Raw genomic sequence first — 17,223 nt, 5'->3', positions numbered from 1 at the left:
CCCCCCCCCCCCCCGCAACCCCAGGACAAGCACAGCACTGACAACCTCACAGGACAGGACTAAATAGGGCTTTGGAAGCTCCCAGACCCGACTCAAATCCCAGGCATGCCTTCCCCCAGCTAGGTGACTTTGGCTCTGCCTCAGTTTCTTCACCTGCCAAGTGGGGCCATCACCGCGTCTGGGGCTTGTGTGAGGAGTCAGTGAAATGGTGCACCACGCCCAGCACACAGTATATGTTCAATACAAATCGACGCTCCCTAAGCACACCCAGGCTGGGATGGGAGTGGGGAGGGCCAGAGGGGGCTGGCCCGGACTCTGTGTCATCTGATGCTAGATCCTCTAGCTCCTCAGGGTGCTGTTCCTGACCCACCCAATCCCAGTGGTTACCTGAGATTCTCCCCTCCCTCAGAGCACTGGAAGTCCAGGCCTGCCGGCTGTGAGCTCACAAAGGTGTGCAGGTGGGATAGCTCCAAGGCCCGCCATATATCTTCCTCCGAGTAACGCCCAAAGGGGTCCAGGTTCATACGCAGCGACGCAGAGAACAGGATGGGGTCCTGGGGACACGACAAGGCCTCAGAGGAGGGCAGCTCAGGCCCCAAGAGGAGCCATGGGCCCCAGGGCCAGGGAAAAAGCAGGGGATTAGGTGGCTGCACTCCCATTCTGTCCCCGGCCCTCCAGGAGGGAGGCCACGGCCAGATACATGCCTGTGGGGAAGTGATAAACCTCAGCTTTGCCAATCTCGAAGTCCTCCACCAAAGCAGAAAGTGGAGCTGCTAATCAGACTCCAAAGTGTCCAGCCAGCAGGAAAACAAAAAACAAAAAACAAAAAAACTCCAGAGGAGCCAGAAAGAGTGATATGTAATTCCGAGCTGTGGAACAGGGAGACCAGGGCAGAGCCTCTCAGAGGGTGGGGTGCTTGAAGGGTCCCGAGATCCTGGTCTCAAGTGGTGGCCCTGGAGGTCGGAGCACAGAGGCTGATTGGGCCAGGACACGTCGGACTCTTTCGGATCCATGACAGGTGGCCGCTCTGAGGCTCTGTGCCTGCTGTGATCAGGGGTCCCAGGCCTGGACCCCAAGCTACACAGCAGGGTTGGTCAGCATGGCCAGTCCACGTCAGGCTCGTACCTGCGGGATGATGGTCAGCTGGGAACGCAGGTCGTGGAGGCCGATGTCTGCCACATTGACGCCGTCGATGCGGATTTCACCCTCCGCCGCCTCCAGGATGCGGAACAGGCAGAGGGTCATGGACGATTTGCCGGCCCCCGTGCGGCCCACGATCCCCACCTGGAGGGAGGAAGGGGGGCCGTGCGGGGGTGGGGAGGAGCCGGCGGGGGCAGCGCCAGGGCTTGCACCTGCTCGCCCCCAGCTGCTGGCCACGGCCACGCGCACCCCCGGCCCACGCGCACCTTCTCGCCCCCGCGCACCTTCTCGCCCCCGCGCACCTTCTCGCCCCCGCGCACCTTCTCGCCCCCGCGCACGCGCACACTCAGCTGCCTCAGCACCAGCTCCAGGCCCGGCCGGTAGCGCGCGGAGTAGTTCCGGAACTCCACCTCGCCCTGCAGGGGCCAGCCCGCGGGGGGGCGGCTGCCCTCCACCACCCAAGGGGCCTGGCCGGGAGGGGAAGGTGGACCTGCATCAGGGTGGCTCCTCTTCCCCAGCCTGGCCCTCTCCCCCTTTTCAGTCTGCCTCTCTCCTGAGGCCCCCTCCATCCTCACCCATCAGGGGCCCTGGGGGAGAGCCCCTGGTGTCCCCTGTGGCCCAACCCTGTGGTTCAATGAATCCTTTATCTCTCTGCCTTTATTCCCTACAGAGCTCCGAAACCTTCCCATCCTGCCCTCTCCCACTCTCTCCTCAGAGCCTGAGCTGCCCTTCCCTGGCTGCCCTAGCCCCCTCTTTCACCGTTCATTGAGTGGCTGCTCTGTGACAGGTACTGGGATCACAGTGGTGAACAAGACAAAGTCTTTGCCTCCCTGTGAGGCGGGGGTGGGGGTGCATACCATCAACAAATAAGCAAATCTATGTAATCTAAGAAAGTGATGAGTGCTGAGAAATGCTTGGTGTTGTAGAAGTACAGGGTAGTCAGGGAAAGCTTCCTGGAGGAGGCGATATTTAAATAAAAACCCGAAAGAGGTGAGGCAACAAGCCAAGTAAATATCTAGGGGACGGGCATGCCAGGCAGAGGGAACAGAAACTGGAAATGCCTGCGCAGGTGTGTTTGGAGCACGATGACAAAGGGGAGAGGTAGGAGACAGATAATGGGTAGCCCCATCATGAAGGGCTTTGCAGGCCATTTTAAGGACTATGGTTTTTTTACTCTAAGATGCAGAGCCATCAGAGCAATGACGTGATTTGATGTGTTTTTAAAGGATCCCTCCGGCTGCTATGAGGAGAAGGGAGCGGGGGTGATGGAAAACGGAAGGTAGTGAGGAGGTTCTTAAAATAAGGGCATAAGATGATGGTGGCTTTGAGACAGGACCAGCCACCATTTGGGAGGCCTGGTGCAAAATGGAAATGTGGGATCTCTTGTTCAATAATTATGAAGAAGGTCTAAGTGGTGACAGCAGAACATTACACCAAACATAAGGCCCTTCTAAGTGTGGGGGCCTATGTGACCATGCAGGTTGCGTGAAGCCGGCCCTGCTTTGAGACAGGGGAAGCCAGACTGCCACTGGTCAAAAAGCAAAGCAGCCAGTATAGACCATTCTCTCGAGGAGGTGTCAAAAGAACGGGTAGCAGGATTGGGGGCAGAACTTCTCAGGCTATGGAGACAGGATCAGGTGTATGGACGGGGGAAATGGGAATGCTAGATGCGAAGAGGGAGAATTTGAAGATCCAGACAGTGGGGGTGAGGGGGGTAGTAGGAGATGCCCGGGGAAGGCAGGGGGAGGGAAAGGGGGGGCCGGACTGGGAGGAACAGGGAGGCCAGGGACTCAATGTAGACTGACAGAGGGAGAGCCCAGGTCACAGAAGCCAGGAGGGAGGGCCTTCCAAGAAGAAGGCAGGGGTCATTCTGTCTGAATGTCACTGAGAGGCTGAATTAGATGAGAACAGAAATGTGTCCCCTGGGTTTGGAACTGGGCAGGTCATCGGAGGAGTGACAGGGCCAGAAACCAGACCGTGGGAGGCAGATGTGATAAAGGGTGATAGGGAAGTGGGGAGAGCATGTGGGTTCTAAAACAAGCTCCATGACAAAGGAGAGCAGAGAAACATAAGGGGAAGAGAGGTTGGTTTGTGTGTCTAGAATGGAAGCTGCGAGAGCTTATGTTTGCCGGTGGATGGCAATCATCCAACACAGGGAGCTGGCTGTAGGAGCGGGAGGGTGTAATTAGGGAGGTGAAGTCTGAAGGGGTGGATTTTGATCGGAGGAGGGACACTTCCTGCTAAAAGAGGAAGGAAGAAGGTGAACGGGCCACAAGCACAATGGAAAGCCTGGAGGCAGGAAGGTTGAGGGAGTTTATATCTCATACCCTGTTTTCTCACTGGCAAGTCATGCAAGGTCCATGGCTGAGCCAAGGGGAGGAGATGGGGGGTTGGAGGAAAGAAGGTTCAAAACAGATCTTTCTGGAAGTGGGAACACATGCTTCTTGGGGAAGCAAAATGGGAATACGCAGCAGTGGTGTGTGGTCGTAAACGTGAAGTAAAATTAGTGAGTCTTCTCCAGCAATGTCTTAGCTGCCGAGTGCTAGCATGTAAAAGGCAGACAGAGGGGCTCGACCAGGGAGGGGTTTTGTAGGTGAGGACCGCTGAGAGGGGGCAGGGCAAGGGAGGCGGTAGGACTGGCACCAGTGGGGCATGAAATCCAGGCTAGATGCGCTAGTGGACAGAGGGGCAAAGGTAGGTCACGCCACTGGGGGTCCCAACGAGGACAGAGTTCTGGGAAGGAAGAGGGTTTGGGGCATGTGAGCTGGGAGGGCTGGGAAGGGTGGTCTAAAAGCTTGACTTGAGATCTCAGAGCTGTTGCAGCTTCTGGGCTTGAAGAGCTCTGGGGTGTGACTATGGGAAGAAGTAAGTGGACAAAAGTCTGCACCCCCCTCCCCGTAAGGGACACTCCCTTTCCCCAACAAAGGGCACACTACACCACCCCTGCTTCTTCAACCAGGCTGATCTCTGGCTGGAATTCTCACTCTCCAGCTGATCACCCCAGCTGAATGATTCTCCCCTGTCTGCCTTCTCTGGGGGCATCACCCCAGAGCTCTTGTCTTCTAGTGCAGAGCCCTTGTCTTACCTCACCCACGACATCAGAATCTGCTTGAGGATAGACCCTGCCTTGCTCAACTCTGGACCCTCTATACCTGGTGGCAAAGACCTCTGGCTGACGCTCAATAAGGCCATGAGTGGATGGATGAATGAATGAATGAATGAATGAATGAAAAGCCCCCCAAATGAAGAGCTGGCCATGGAATGCAGGGATGATGGGTCACCAAGCACCCTTCCCCAGCTCTTCCAGAATCACCCTGCCCCAGGCTCATCCCAGTACCCACCTCGGTCTCCGTCTTGGAGTACTCCTTGACTCTCTCCACAGCCACAATGTTAGACTCCAAGTCTGACATCATTCGGACCATCCAATTCAGAGTCAATGTTATCTGGCCAAAGGGACTAGGTCGTGGATACGGTGATCTCCCCTCCCCCCACAACAGCTGTGGGAGGAGTTCTGACTCCCTGAGGAGGCTCCTTGCCTCTACCAAGCAGGAGGGCCCCCCCGCAAGCCCATAGGTGTGCCACCTGGGCCTCAAATCACACCTGCATCTCAAGCAGTGACCTTGCAGACTTGACCCCGGGTCACCTGGCCCCCGTATCTCTCAAATTTTAATATATTATCTAAGATTTCTTAGGGAATCTTGTTAAAATGTGGTTTCTGATTTAGTGGGTCTGTGGTGGGACTTGAGATTCTGCATTTTTTTTTTTAAAGATTTTATTTGTCAGAGAGTGAGAGACAGCGAGCTTAAGCAGGGGGAGTGGCAGGCAGAGGGAGAAGCAGGCTCCCCGCTAGCAAGGAGCCTCAGATGCTTAACCGACTGAGCCACTCAGGCATCCCTGAGATTCTGCATTTTTATTTTTATTTTTATTCTTTTTAAGATTTTATTTATTTATTTGACAGAGAGATAGAGCCAGAGAGCACAAGCTGGGGGAGTGGTAGAGGGAGAGGGAGAAGCAGGCTCTGCACCAAGCAGGGAACCCGACTCGGGGCTCGATCCCAGGACCCCAGGACCATGATGGGAGCCGAAGGCAGACGCTCAACCATCTGAGCCACCCAGGTGCCCGAGATTCTGCATTTTTAACAAGCTTCCAGGTGATGGTGATGCAACCCATCCCTGGACCACACTGTGTACCAAGGGGTCCTAATAGACATGCAGAACTGAGCCCCATCCTAGCCCTGCTGTATCAGAAACCACATTTTCACAAGATCTCCAGTTGATTCAGTAGCACAGGAAAGTTTGAGAAGACTCCTTTGGCTAGATTGTCCTTTGTTTACCAAAGCATTCAAGGCTTGAGCCCTCTGTGGCATTGAAAATGCGATCTGAGTCACAAAAATGCCATGTGTAGTTATTTAAGCCTTTGACAACACAGGCTGATATCAGGGTGACCGGCCTGCCCTCCAGCCCAGGCTCCAGTCACTTTCTCTGTGTACTTTCTCTGCAGGCCTGTGAAATGAGGTGTATTCCAGCCCTACACTTCCCTGTCCCAGGGCCCCTGTCAGAGTTGACCTTCTATATGCTGCGCACAGGCAGGACAAGTTCTGTTTTTGGGGGGCCAAGCGGCAAGATAATTTCTCCAACACCAAAACCCAAGGTAGAGACTCTCCTCTGGGTTCTTACCACATTTTGGTCCTTCCTCCACAAAGACCTGTTCACCCTGCATTACAATCCCCTGTTGGTGGGACTGTCTTCTCTGTGCTCGACTATGAGCTCACAGTCCTGGTAAGCAGAACCTGTGGCTGGTCCCCATACTGGGCAGAGCAAACGCTCAGGAGAGGCTTGTGACACCTGTGAGTCTCTGCCCCAGTTGCAGCCCTGTCCTGGGGGCCCAGACCCCTGTGTACCTGCAGGGCGTAGGACACAGAAAGGCCCACCAGCCCCGGACTCAGGCTGTTTCTGCCAATCACAGCAAAGAGTGCAGCAAAGAACACAACACAGTTGCCCACGAACTCCATTTGGACCCCCAGCCACCTGTGGGGACAAGACAAGGAAGAGGTGGGGCAGGTGCAGGAAGGAGGCAATTCCCTGTATAGGGGGAGGGAGGAAGTGGGACCCCGAACTTCAGGGTCTCTCCTGCAGAGGTCCTGGTGGGAACTCCCGGAGGGGCAGGGGGTGAAGGAGGAGGCTTCTGACCTGTTGGAGGCAAGGTAGGCATAACAACTCCTCTGGTTGGTGTCCACCCTAGCATCATTGATGGCCTTGAAGTCCTGGCTGCGGCCGTAGGCCCGAATGACGCTGGAGCCAGTCACTGTCTCCGAAAAGTGGGAGTAAATGGGCGAGCGGCTGACGGATTCTAGCCTCTTCAGTTGCCGAGATGTCGCCACATAGAAGCGCTGGCAGAGGATGGAGAAAGAGCTTGAGGTGAGCACCGTGGGACCCCTAACTCGGTCCTGCATTCCCTTTGAACCCATCCGGGCCTCCTCCCAGCCAGCCCCGCTCCCCCATAAGACTCTGCTTCCTTTCTCTACCTGATGTGGCTCCATGAACTCATCCCACCCTTTCCCCCTGGTCGGCTCTGCTGGGTCTTCCAGGCCACTTCCTCCATGAAGCCTTTCCGGATTCCCTCTCAGCTCCTGATCCCCTCACCCCCTGGAGGGGCCTGGATGACAGTACTCACTTTGCTAGGCCTCTTAATTCAGTGACTATGCATTTCTCCTCTGAGGTGCCCCAGCAGTGTTCTTATACAGTCAGAATACCACAAAATTTGCAAAAATAAGGTAATTTTGTATTTTTGTCCTTAAAGAGCCTCTCCCCCACCTCACCCCCAGTTTTCTAAACTTCAGCGCCACAAAAACACAGTTCTGCCTCCAGCTTCCATCCTCTAGCCCATGGGCCCCAAGATGGCCGGGGCCTTACAGGATGGGTATCTGAGAGTCCCCTGTCCCTGCACAGAGCACAGCCCAGATCACCTGAGCTTCCAGCCACCTTGTGGATTACCTTCAGCAACTGATTAAACTCATGGCAGGACAGGGGCTCAGCAACACAAATACCTTTTACCGTTAGCTGTATCTGAATGTTACCAAGTCATCTATGTTAAAAACATGTGTGCACATATATGTTTAGATATGTACAAAGGAAGGGAAGGATAGTGTCTCGCACTGTTAATATTTTATTTAAAAATAGGCAGCAAGGGGTGCCTGGGTGGCTCAATCGATTAAGCGTCTGCCTTCAGCTCAGGTCATGATCCCAGGGTCCTGGGATCGAGCCCCGCATCAGGCTCCCTGCTCGGTGGGGCGTCTGCTTCTCCCTCTCCCTCTGCCGCTCCCCCTGCTTGTGCTCTCTGGCTCTCTCTATCTCTCTGCCAAATAAATAAATAGATAAAATTTAAAAAAAATAGGCAGCAAGAAGGAGTTCCAGGGTCAGCCACAATTTACAAGGATTTCATTTTATCCTAGCAACAACCTACCAAGTAGGTTCTATGATTCTATTTTACAGGTGAGGAAAATGAGTTTCAAAGACGTGAAGTAACTGACTACTGTCCCTAACCAAATCCAGCGGCGAACTGCTGTCTGACCTCCCTAAGTCCCAACCCAGGTCGACTGTTCACAGGAGAGCCCCGCCCGCATTAGCCCTCTCCTACAGAGAGCCCCGCCCACAGGGAGCCCCGCCCACACAAGCACCTCGCCTACAGCGAGCCACGCCCACGCCAGCACCCGGCCCGCACGAGAGCCACGCCCACACCAGCGCCTCATCGACAGAGAGCACCGCCCACACCAGAACCCCGCCCACAGGAGAGCCACGCCCACTCGCTGCCTGCCGACCTGCATCAAGACACAGAAGACCACCAGGGGCAGGGCGACCACAGTGAAGAGCGGCGTGCTGGCCACGATGACCACGAGGGTGGCGAGGGAGCTGTAGAAAGAATTCATCAGCATGAGGATAGTGGGGGCCAGAACCTCATCGATGACGTAGACGTCTTTGGAGAAGCGGTTGAGGATACGGCCTGAGGGCGTTGTGTCGAAGAAGGACTGTGGCGAGTGCATCTTGTTGTGCAGCAGCGCCTGGTGAAGCAAGCGTGCAGCGTGGACACTGCCCACCGTCAGCGTGATGGCTGCCAGCATCACCAGGAGCCCTGTTGGAGGAGGCAGAGGGGTGTTCATTCACTGGGGCCCCGGGGGGGGGGGCATGCAGGGCTCAGGGCGGACAGGTTAGGAGATAGGGGATGGCCGCGGTGGCCAGCAGGTTCAGAGGCAGAGCGCCTCTGGGATGAGCTCAAGATGCCCAGAGGCAGGTGGACTCCTAGGGTGGCTTAGGGAGGCACTGGGGCAGGGCAATGGTTGTGATGATGGAGGAAAACTCAGAGGCAAGGGCATGGTTTGGGGGATCCAGTGGCCCAGATGTGAGGAAATTACCTTCCAGCTATCTCTGCCGCTCACCTTGCAGAATTCCCAAGGCAGCGTAGACACCCAGCCTCATGGAGGTGTTATTCTGTCGGCTGTCTGCCATAGCATCATTGGTCCAGGCACTGAGCCACACGTTGGCCCCAATGGCAGCCGCGGTTTGACTCGGGTATAGGACACAGATGGCCACTGTGGTATAGAGCCCCATGGCCTTGGCATAATCCCAGAACACACTCAGCTTCACCTGCATGCCATGGCGGTCAAGGACAGAGGACTCCCGTGAGCCCTGGGAAATGCTGGGGGGCCTGCCCACCCTCTCCAGCCTTCCTTGTCCATCCTACTCACAGTGCCCATCTCTGCCTTCTCCTTCTGGATCAGTGCCCCCCTCGCCTTCGCCTCTGCCGCCTGCACTACCTTCTCTGCTGAACCCAGGTGTCTCCGGAACACAGGCCGGTCCTGGCCCTCGCCTTCCGAGGACATGACGCTGAGCTGTCTGTGGAGGCAGCTGGTCAGGCCCAGCGAGGTAGTCTCCAACAAACCCACAGGACAGAGCCCCAGGGGGTTCAGGCTGTAGCTGGAGGCCCAGGCTGTGAACGGCAGGGAGATCGCCCACCCATGCCCCCACCTGGCGGGGCTTAGGGAGGGCGCTGAGAGCTCTCAGGAGCTTACCTCCTAAACTGCTTCTGGACCTCATACATGACTGGCTCGTTATCCATCAGGTCTGTGTGATTGCTCAGCGTGTCTTCAGTCAGCAGCACCTCATCCTCTGTGTCCTCCAAGGCTGCAGCAGGATGGGAGAAAGGAAAAGCAGTAGGCTAGCTCGCGCTGCAAGCTGCTGGTGTTCCCCAGGCCCCACACCAGGGAAGACGCCCCAATGGACACGCAGGAGACAACATGAGAGGCATGAAAGAACAGCAAGAACAAGAACAAAAATAAATGACCAGTTTTGTGCTGGGGGAATAAAAGGGGGCAGCAAGAAAGACTTAGATTAGACAAGGAGAAAAACTTCCCATCAGGGACTATGGAGAAGGTCTCAAATATAAGGGTCAGGAGCTTGGGCTCTGGAGGTACACTGGCTGAGCTCAAATGCCACTTCCCCACTGCATGACTTTAGGCGGGCATGTAAAATGGGGATAATAATAGTACCCACTTCATGGTGTCATTGTCATTGCGAGGATTAAAGGGAAGAATGTGTGTCAAGTGCTTAGCAAGGGGCGCAGCACTTGGTACATGTCCAACACACGACAGCCGTATATGCAACAGTAGGCCAGAGAACTCAGGAAAAGGTCTGTGAGCCAGAGTTTGGGGTTGGGGAGCCAGGACTGGACAACAAGGGGGATCTTAGGGGCCCAGAGACTTCAAAACGCCCCCTGAGGACAGGGAATTTTCCATTTGTTCACTGCCATCTCTCAGTGCCGAGAGCAGTGCTAGGACATAGTAATTACTCAGTCAATCTTTGTTGATGACAAAATGACCTTTCCAAGCACTGGCATATTTACCAAATGACTTAGCTGTGAAACAGTCTTGCCGTACAGACTGGGCCTGGGCCCTTACGCCCTTTGGACACACGGGAAGAGTGGGGCCCTGAGGCCTGAGCTGCCGATAAGTTCCCACAGTTAGGGAAGAGGAGGGAGCAGCACTTGACGACGAGTTCCTTGGAACCTCCCTTATATGACACTGGGCCCATCCAGAGACACTCAGAGACCCCCCCAAGACAGGGGAGATTCTGGGAGGGCACGGGGATGTGGAGGGTCAGCGATGGCGGATACCGGTCCTGTTGTCCTCCTTCAGGCTCTCCTTGTCCTCATCGTGACCATAGTTGCAGAGGAAGTTGGCAAAGGAGTCACTGTGCTGCAGGAGGGCTGGGTAGGAGCCCACCTCAGACACCTGCCCATCAGCCAACACTATGATGAAGTCCATCTGGGGCAGGAAGCTGATGCTGTGTGTCACCAACACCCGTGTCTGGGGAGAAGACAACAGGCTACCATTTCCACCATCCTTGGCACATACCCCTGGCATGGGTACAGGGCCATGGAGTGAGTGTGAGGTGCCCATATGCCAAGAAGCGTGGACAAGCACATCAGTGACTCACCCCATGCTCACTGCCGCTGGCTCAGTGTCTCTGGGGTAGGTCCCCCCTGCCACCCAACCATTATTCCTGCTTCTCAGGCCTCCTACTCCTCCAGGTCTCCTCCAAACTCCTTGGCCTCCCACCCGTTCTCTCCTAGGGTCCTAGATCTCACCTTAGCCCCCTCCCCCCAACTTCCTGGAGGCCTCACCTTGCCTGCCAGCACACCTTCTGGCCCGATGACTCGGTCAAAGATATGCTTGGCCACATGAGAGTCCACAGCTGACAGTGGGTCATCCAGCAAGAAAACGTCAGCTTCACTGTAAACAGCTCGGGCCAGACTGACCCGCTGTCGCTGGCCCCCAGACAGGTTAATGCCCTGGATGGAGGAGAGAGGTGGGAGGTGCGTATTGGGTAGAAGGGAGTCGGACCAGCACAAGGGGACAAGGGCCCTGTCACCATCATTCAACAAAGCAGACCTCAAAATTCTCATTTGATATGCCTGGTCTTGTCCCTGTGAAGCTCTGAGGCCACAGAGGAAGAGGTGGTGGCTCTCAAGAGTCCACCCAGGGCAGGTGAGGACATTCTGCTCCCTTTGCTCCACTACCCTTCCCAACTGGTTTCCCTACCTGCTGCCTTTATGCTCTGAAAGCCTGGAAATCCCCAGGGAATCCTTAATAGACCTTTTAATCTCCCATCGCCCATCCAGTTTGCAGATGACTTTCATAACACTGATCCCATTTGATCCTCATGTCAGTCCTTTCAGGGAGGTATCGTCAGCCCCACTTTCTAGGTGAAGAGATTAAAGCCCAAGATGTTAATGGCTTTGTCCAAGGTCCTGAACTATTCAGGGCAGAAGCAAGAATGGAACCGAGCACCAATCCCCAAAATCGACTCTGAGATTGTTCAGGAGCCAGAAGAGAGGTAAGATCTCCCCTTAAACCCATGATGGGGAAACTAAGGCACCTAGCAGCAGGGCTGGGCCTAGAAAGCAGACCCCAGAGGTGTAGCCTACTTTCCTACCTGCAGCTTTCCTTATTCCCTCTGGAACAGGACCCAGCTTTTCCAGTTACCCCGAGCAACTGAGCCTGGGGTAGGGTGGGGTGGGGTAGCAAGTGTGGGATGGGAGCGGAGCTGCTGGGAAAAAGCAGGGGGTGGACGTGCAGCTGTAGTGACCGAGGCACGTGAGCATGTCTGCATTCAACCAACCAGTCCTGAGTGCCTACTATGTGCTCAGCACTAAACTGTGTTCAAATCGAGAGACATTCTACAAAATAGCTGGCCTGTACTCTTCAAAAGTGTCAAGGTCCTGAAAGACAAAGCCTAAAGAATTATCCAGATTGACAGAGAATAAAGAAATGTGACAAGTAACTGCAACTCAGCATCCTGGATTGGATCCTCGCCCAGGAAAGAAAAGAGCGAAAAAAGACATTTACTGGAACAAACGATGACATGTGGATACAAACAGTGAATTAAATAATAATAGTGTATCGATGTTAAGTTTCCTGATTTTGATTATTTGACTATAGTTACGTTAGACAATGCCTGTTTTGAGGGAATATGCCCCAAAGTCATTAGTATTAAAAAAACCCCAAAGAGCTAAAACTATAAAACTCTTAGAAGAAAACACACAGGAAAAGTTTTCATTGGATTTGGCAATGATTTTTTTCGATATGACCTTAAATGGACAGGCAACAAAAGTAAAAAAAAGATATACTGGATCACGTCAACATTGAAAGCTTTCTGTTTTAAAAGATTTTATTTTTAGGTAATCTCTACACCCGATATGGGGCTCGAACTCACAACCCTGAGATCAAGAGTCACACGCTCTTCCAACTGAGCCAGCCAGGTGCCCCAAATTTGAAAACTTTTGTGCGTCAAAGGACACTATCAACAGAGTGAAAAGGCAACCTTCAGAGAAGGAGAAAATATTTGCAACTCGTATACCTGAATAAGGGGTTAATATCCAGTATATATAAGGAACTCCTACAAGTCAACAACAAAAAACAAAAACAACTGGATTAAAAATGAGCAAAGGACTTGAATAGATATTTCTCCAAAGAAAATACACAAATAGCCAACAAACCCAAGAAAAGATGCTCAGGATCATTCCTCGTTAGGGAAATGCAAACCAAACCCTCAATGAAATATCACCTCACACCCATTAGAATGGTTGCTATCAAAACCCAAAACCAAACCCCTCCCCCAAGAAAAGAACTGTGTTGGCGAGGATATGTAGACGGTGGAAGCCTTGTGCACTGTCGGTGGGAATTTAAAATGGTGCAGCCATTATGGAAAACAGCATGGCATCTCCCTCCCCCCTCCAAAAAATAGAATTACCATGGGATTTAGCAATTCCATTTCTGCGTACATGCTCAAAAGAAATGAAAGTAGAGTCTCCAAGAGATATTTGCACACCCATGTTCATAGCAGTACTATCCACAATAGCTAACATGTTGGAAGCAACCCAAGTGTCCACTGACAGGTGAGTGGATAAACAAAATGTGATCTATACACATAATAAAATATTATTCAACCTTAAAAAGGAAAGAGATTCTGACACATGCTAGAACATGGATGAACCTTGAGGATATGATACTAACTGAAATAAGCCAGTCACAAAATAACCCAGATACTGTCTGATGCCATTTATATGAAGTACCTGGAGTAGGTCAACCTCCTAGGGACAGAAGAGAGAATGGCAGTTACCAGGGGCCCTTAGGGGGATCAGGGGGGAATGGGGAGTTGTTTAATGGGTACAAGGTTTCAGTTTTGCAAGATGAAAAGAGTTCTGGAGATTGATTACACAACACTGTGAATACACGTAACACTACTGACCTGTACAATTACAAATGGTTAAGATGGTAAATTTTATGGCATCTGTGTTTGGCAACAATTAAAAATAATTTAAAAACAAAAACTTTCACTGATGCCCCATGGTTCTCAGGGCAAAGGCAAAACCTTAACCAAGGTCTGTAAGGCTCTGCCTTGTCCTGTACCCACCTCTTCCTAACCTCCAGTTATGCCAAATTGCACCAGAATGCCAGTCCACTCACTGTTCCTTGGCTCACGCCTTCAAAGTCTTTCCATTGCTGTTGGTAAAAGCCTGTAAGGTAATGTACGACCTGGCTGCCTGAACACCTCACTGGCCTCATTGACTCCTCCTCACCCCTGCTCACTCCACTCTGGCCACACTGGCCTCCTTGCTGGTCCTGACCGCTTCAACACATTCCTGCCTCAGGGCCTTTGCACTTACTGCTCTCGCTGCCTCAAATGGCCCCAGATACGGACCACTTCCTCACTTTGTTCAGGTCTCCGATTCTCAGTGAGGCTTTCCCAAGGCACCTTAACAACACAGCCCTGCACATATTCCTCTACTTTCCTGTTTCATTCTTTCCCCTTAACATTTATCTAATCTACTATATATGTCACATATTTATCATGTTTACCATCTCTTTCCCCCACTAGAATGTAAGCGATATGAAGGCAGAGAGTTTAGTCTGGTGTATTCGCTGCTGTTTATAAGATTGTCTGGCATATAGTAGGCATGTAATAAAATCTGATAATGAATGAATGATGAGCTCTTCTTCCTCAGCGGTTGAGATTCAGCTGAAAAGTGATGCCTTTCCTTATGCAGCTCCGCCTTCATCGCCCTCCTTGTCCCCTTGCACAGGCTTCCAGCTGGCCCCCAGGGCATTCTACACCCCCTACCTGTTCATAAGTCGGCCTCCCCCAGTCATAGATCCATTTGCCCAGTGCTGAGCGCAGAGCTGAGTGATTCACATGAATGTGGGAAGGGAGGGAGGGAGGGAGGGAGGAAGGAAGGAAGGAAGGAAGGAAGGAAGGAAGGAAGGAAGGGGCGCATCTATAGACCTGAGCTGGGCCAAGGTGGCCAGCTGCATGTGCTGACCCCCTAGAGGATGGGAGGGGACCCTGTACCTTCTCTCCAATCTCTGTCTGGTCCCCGCCAGGGAGCATCTCCAGGTCGGCTAGCAAGGCACAGGCTTCCAGAGCCCGTTGGTACTGCCTGGGGTCCAGGGCTCGGCCGAACAGTACGTTTTCCTGAAGTGTGCAGTTCTGGATCCATGCCTGCTGGGGCACGTAGGCCACGGAGCCCTGGCCAGAGGAGAAGTTACCTCCGGGTCCACCCAGGGTCTGGCCGAGCAGCCCTTCCCTGGAGTTCTGCCCTCTCTCACCTTTACACACACCGTGCCTTCCAGTTTCTCCATCTCTCCCAGCAGGGCAGACATCAGGGAGGACTTCCCACAGCCCACGGGCCCCACCACGGCCACCAGTGACCCTTTTGGCACCTGGATGTCTAGGCTGAGGGCAAGGAGGCCAGGAGCCCAGTCAGAGGTAGGGATCGGGATTTTGGTCCCCCGACCTTCCACCTAGAGAGCCAAGCCCTCCTCCCTTTCAGACACTACCCTGACAAGCGGAGGCTCTCCCTGCTTTCCAGGCCAAAGATGGGGGCTTCGGGTGTGTGTGTGGGGGGAACTGGTTCTGCTACTGATCTGAACTTCGGCCCACTTCAGGCAGCTGAGAAGGGACAGGAGGAGCTGGTACCTGTGCAGGGTCGGGGGCAGGTCCTGGGCCCAGGTGAAGGTGCCATTGTGTATGGTGACAGCATGGCCTGGGAGGATCAAGGTGTACAGGGTCAGGGTCAGGGGGTGCAGGGCAAGGTGGGGAGGGGCCCTGGGGGGAGGGGCCCAAGGGAGAAGGCAGGGAAGCTTGGGGTGGAGGAGGGGCGGGAAGCCCTGGGGCAGAGGCAGGGAGCCCTAGGAAAGGAAGAAAAGCGGGGGAGGCCTGGGGGAGGGAGGAAGTGGACTGCAGGAAGAGCCCGGAAGAGGGAGAAGGTGGCGCTGGTGGGAAAAGAGGAAGAAGAAAAGGCAGTCACAAGAGACAAGTCAGAAGCTTAGAACAGAAGATTTTCTAGAGCAGGGGCCGGGGCAAGGGCAGCCCAGGTAGAGGGTATGTGGACCTGGTGTGATGGTCTTTCTTTCCACACACTGGGGGTCAAGTTCATCTTGGCTCAGGAAATGCTGGATCCGTTTCAGAGACACACTAGTCTGCAGAAGAGTGAGTCAGCCCTGGAAGCTGTGCTCCTCCCCGCCTCTCCCCACTTCCTACAGCCTCCCCCAACCCTCCCTGACTTCCTGGGAGAGGCAGGGCATCCTAAGGGCCCAGAGGGGGTGCTGGGGCCCCTCCCATGACTGAGTCTTCTCTGGTTCCCACTGCCAAAGTTAGGGTCTAGGTTGGTAAGAGGAGGTTGTCTTCAGAGCTCAGGTTTCTGGAGACCTCACCTGTCCCCCTCTGACTCCAAATGACCTCTGATTCTAATGGCCTCATGCCAAATACCTACCCCCTCAATTCCGGGAACTCTCCTTGATTATCCCCTGACCCCCAACGACCTGCCAGAACTCCAGCAGAATGCCCAGCCCTACCCAGCTTACCTGGATCAGGTTGCTGATTAACTGGGGCAGCATGTTGAGGGGAATCTTTAAAATATTGAACAGGGACATGGACACAAAGGCCTTCTCAGCATCTAGCACGTTGTTTTGGTCCACAGACACATACACCCCAAGGGTGGTCAGGGTCACCTGGGAAGGGGGTGGAGAGTGGGTGTCAGAATGGAGTCTGTTGGGCCCAGAGGGCTGGGCTGGCCAGGTGGGAGGCCAAAGACCAGCCCCAAGGTGGAGAGCCTCACCAGGAAGGGGGTGCAGACCCAGGTGAAGGTGGAGATGGCTTGGAGGTAGGCAGACTTGCGCAGCAGCTGGAGCTCATCCTCCCGGATGCCCTCCACCTTCTCCGAGAAACTGGGCTCCCAGGCATACAACTTTAGCACCTTGATGCCGGCCAGGATCTCGCTCATCAGCTTGATGCGCGAGTCCTTGAACTTCATTTGGTCTACCTGTGGAAAGAGTGGCAGTGGGGTGCCCTGCTCCCCTTCCCGGACCTCTACCCACAGGGGCTCCCCGCTTCCATACACTCACAATGCACTGCAGCCATTCAGAAGGCTCCCCGTGCCTCCTCCCTCTTCCTGCAGGGCCCATGCTGCCCCTCAGCCCCGGGTGCCCCTTCTCCTCTGCGCACGGAGGCCAGCTCCAACCTCCGTGCCTCCATCCCCGACCCTCCCAGGTTGCATCCTCTGCAACTTAAGCCATGTTGTTCTTTCCTATTGTTTCCGTGGAGATTCCTGTGCATGCCTGACTCCACCATGAGACCGGGAGCCTGCTGAGGGTGCAAATCCCTTATTTGTCTCTCTTTCCCCAGACCCTCGCCCAGGGCACAGCACACCAAACTGATGATTCATTCAACCCGATTTAGTGAATGCCTACTATGTGCCCGGCCACTATTAGACAGGCAGCACATAATGATGAAGAACTCAAGCGAGGCCCCAGCCATCATGAAGCTGACAGTCTGAGCAGGGAGGCAGATAGGAAGCAGCTATCTGAATAAATGCTTAATAAATCCATGTGTGTAGTCTTTTTTTTTTTTTTTTTAATTTTATTTATTTATTTGAGGGAGAATGAGATAGAGAGCATGAGAGGAGGGAGGGTCAGAGGGAGAAGCAGACTCCCTGCCGAGCAGGGAACCCGATGCAGGACTCGATCCCGGG

The 17,223-nt window shown here is 53.9% G+C and overlaps 1 protein-coding gene across 2 annotated transcripts in view; it reads right to left on the bottom strand.

The window, feature by feature from the left end:
• The window catches only part of ABCC3 (ATP binding cassette subfamily C member 3), a 44,929-nt gene that overhangs the window by 8,445 nt on the left and 19,261 nt on the right, over positions 1 to 17,223 (bottom strand). For both annotated transcript variants that reach the window (XM_006740708.3, XM_031036007.2), the window contains 18 exons: positions 16,312 to 16,515; positions 16,058 to 16,204; positions 15,586 to 15,673; positions 15,171 to 15,237; positions 14,801 to 14,927; positions 14,544 to 14,720; positions 10,816 to 10,983; positions 10,306 to 10,498; positions 9,206 to 9,317; positions 8,882 to 9,029; positions 8,573 to 8,780; positions 7,958 to 8,268; positions 6,330 to 6,529; positions 6,041 to 6,167; positions 4,482 to 4,583; positions 1,461 to 1,607; positions 1,126 to 1,284; positions 388 to 554 (listed from right to left, as the gene is read on the bottom strand). In XM_006740708.3, the coding sequence (XP_006740771.2) occupies positions 388 to 554; positions 1,126 to 1,284; positions 1,461 to 1,607; positions 4,482 to 4,583; positions 6,041 to 6,167; positions 6,330 to 6,529; positions 7,958 to 8,268; positions 8,573 to 8,780; positions 8,882 to 9,029; positions 9,206 to 9,317; positions 10,306 to 10,498; positions 10,816 to 10,983; positions 14,544 to 14,720; positions 14,801 to 14,927; positions 15,171 to 15,237; positions 15,586 to 15,673; positions 16,058 to 16,204; positions 16,312 to 16,515 (2,852 nt within the window). The remainder of the gene's footprint in view (positions 1 to 387; positions 555 to 1,125; positions 1,285 to 1,460; positions 1,608 to 4,481; positions 4,584 to 6,040; positions 6,168 to 6,329; positions 6,530 to 7,957; positions 8,269 to 8,572; positions 8,781 to 8,881; positions 9,030 to 9,205; positions 9,318 to 10,305; positions 10,499 to 10,815; positions 10,984 to 14,543; positions 14,721 to 14,800; positions 14,928 to 15,170; positions 15,238 to 15,585; positions 15,674 to 16,057; positions 16,205 to 16,311; positions 16,516 to 17,223) is intronic.

This window comes from Leptonychotes weddellii, chromosome 15 (assembly GCF_054177405.1).
Source record: "Leptonychotes weddellii isolate Sample4059 chromosome 15, ASM5417740v2, whole genome shotgun sequence".
NCBI classification, from domain to species: domain Eukaryota; kingdom Metazoa; phylum Chordata; class Mammalia; order Carnivora; family Phocidae; genus Leptonychotes; species Leptonychotes weddellii.
Note: the sequence above shows the minus strand (reverse complement) of the source record. Positions and strands in the feature narration are given on the sequence as shown.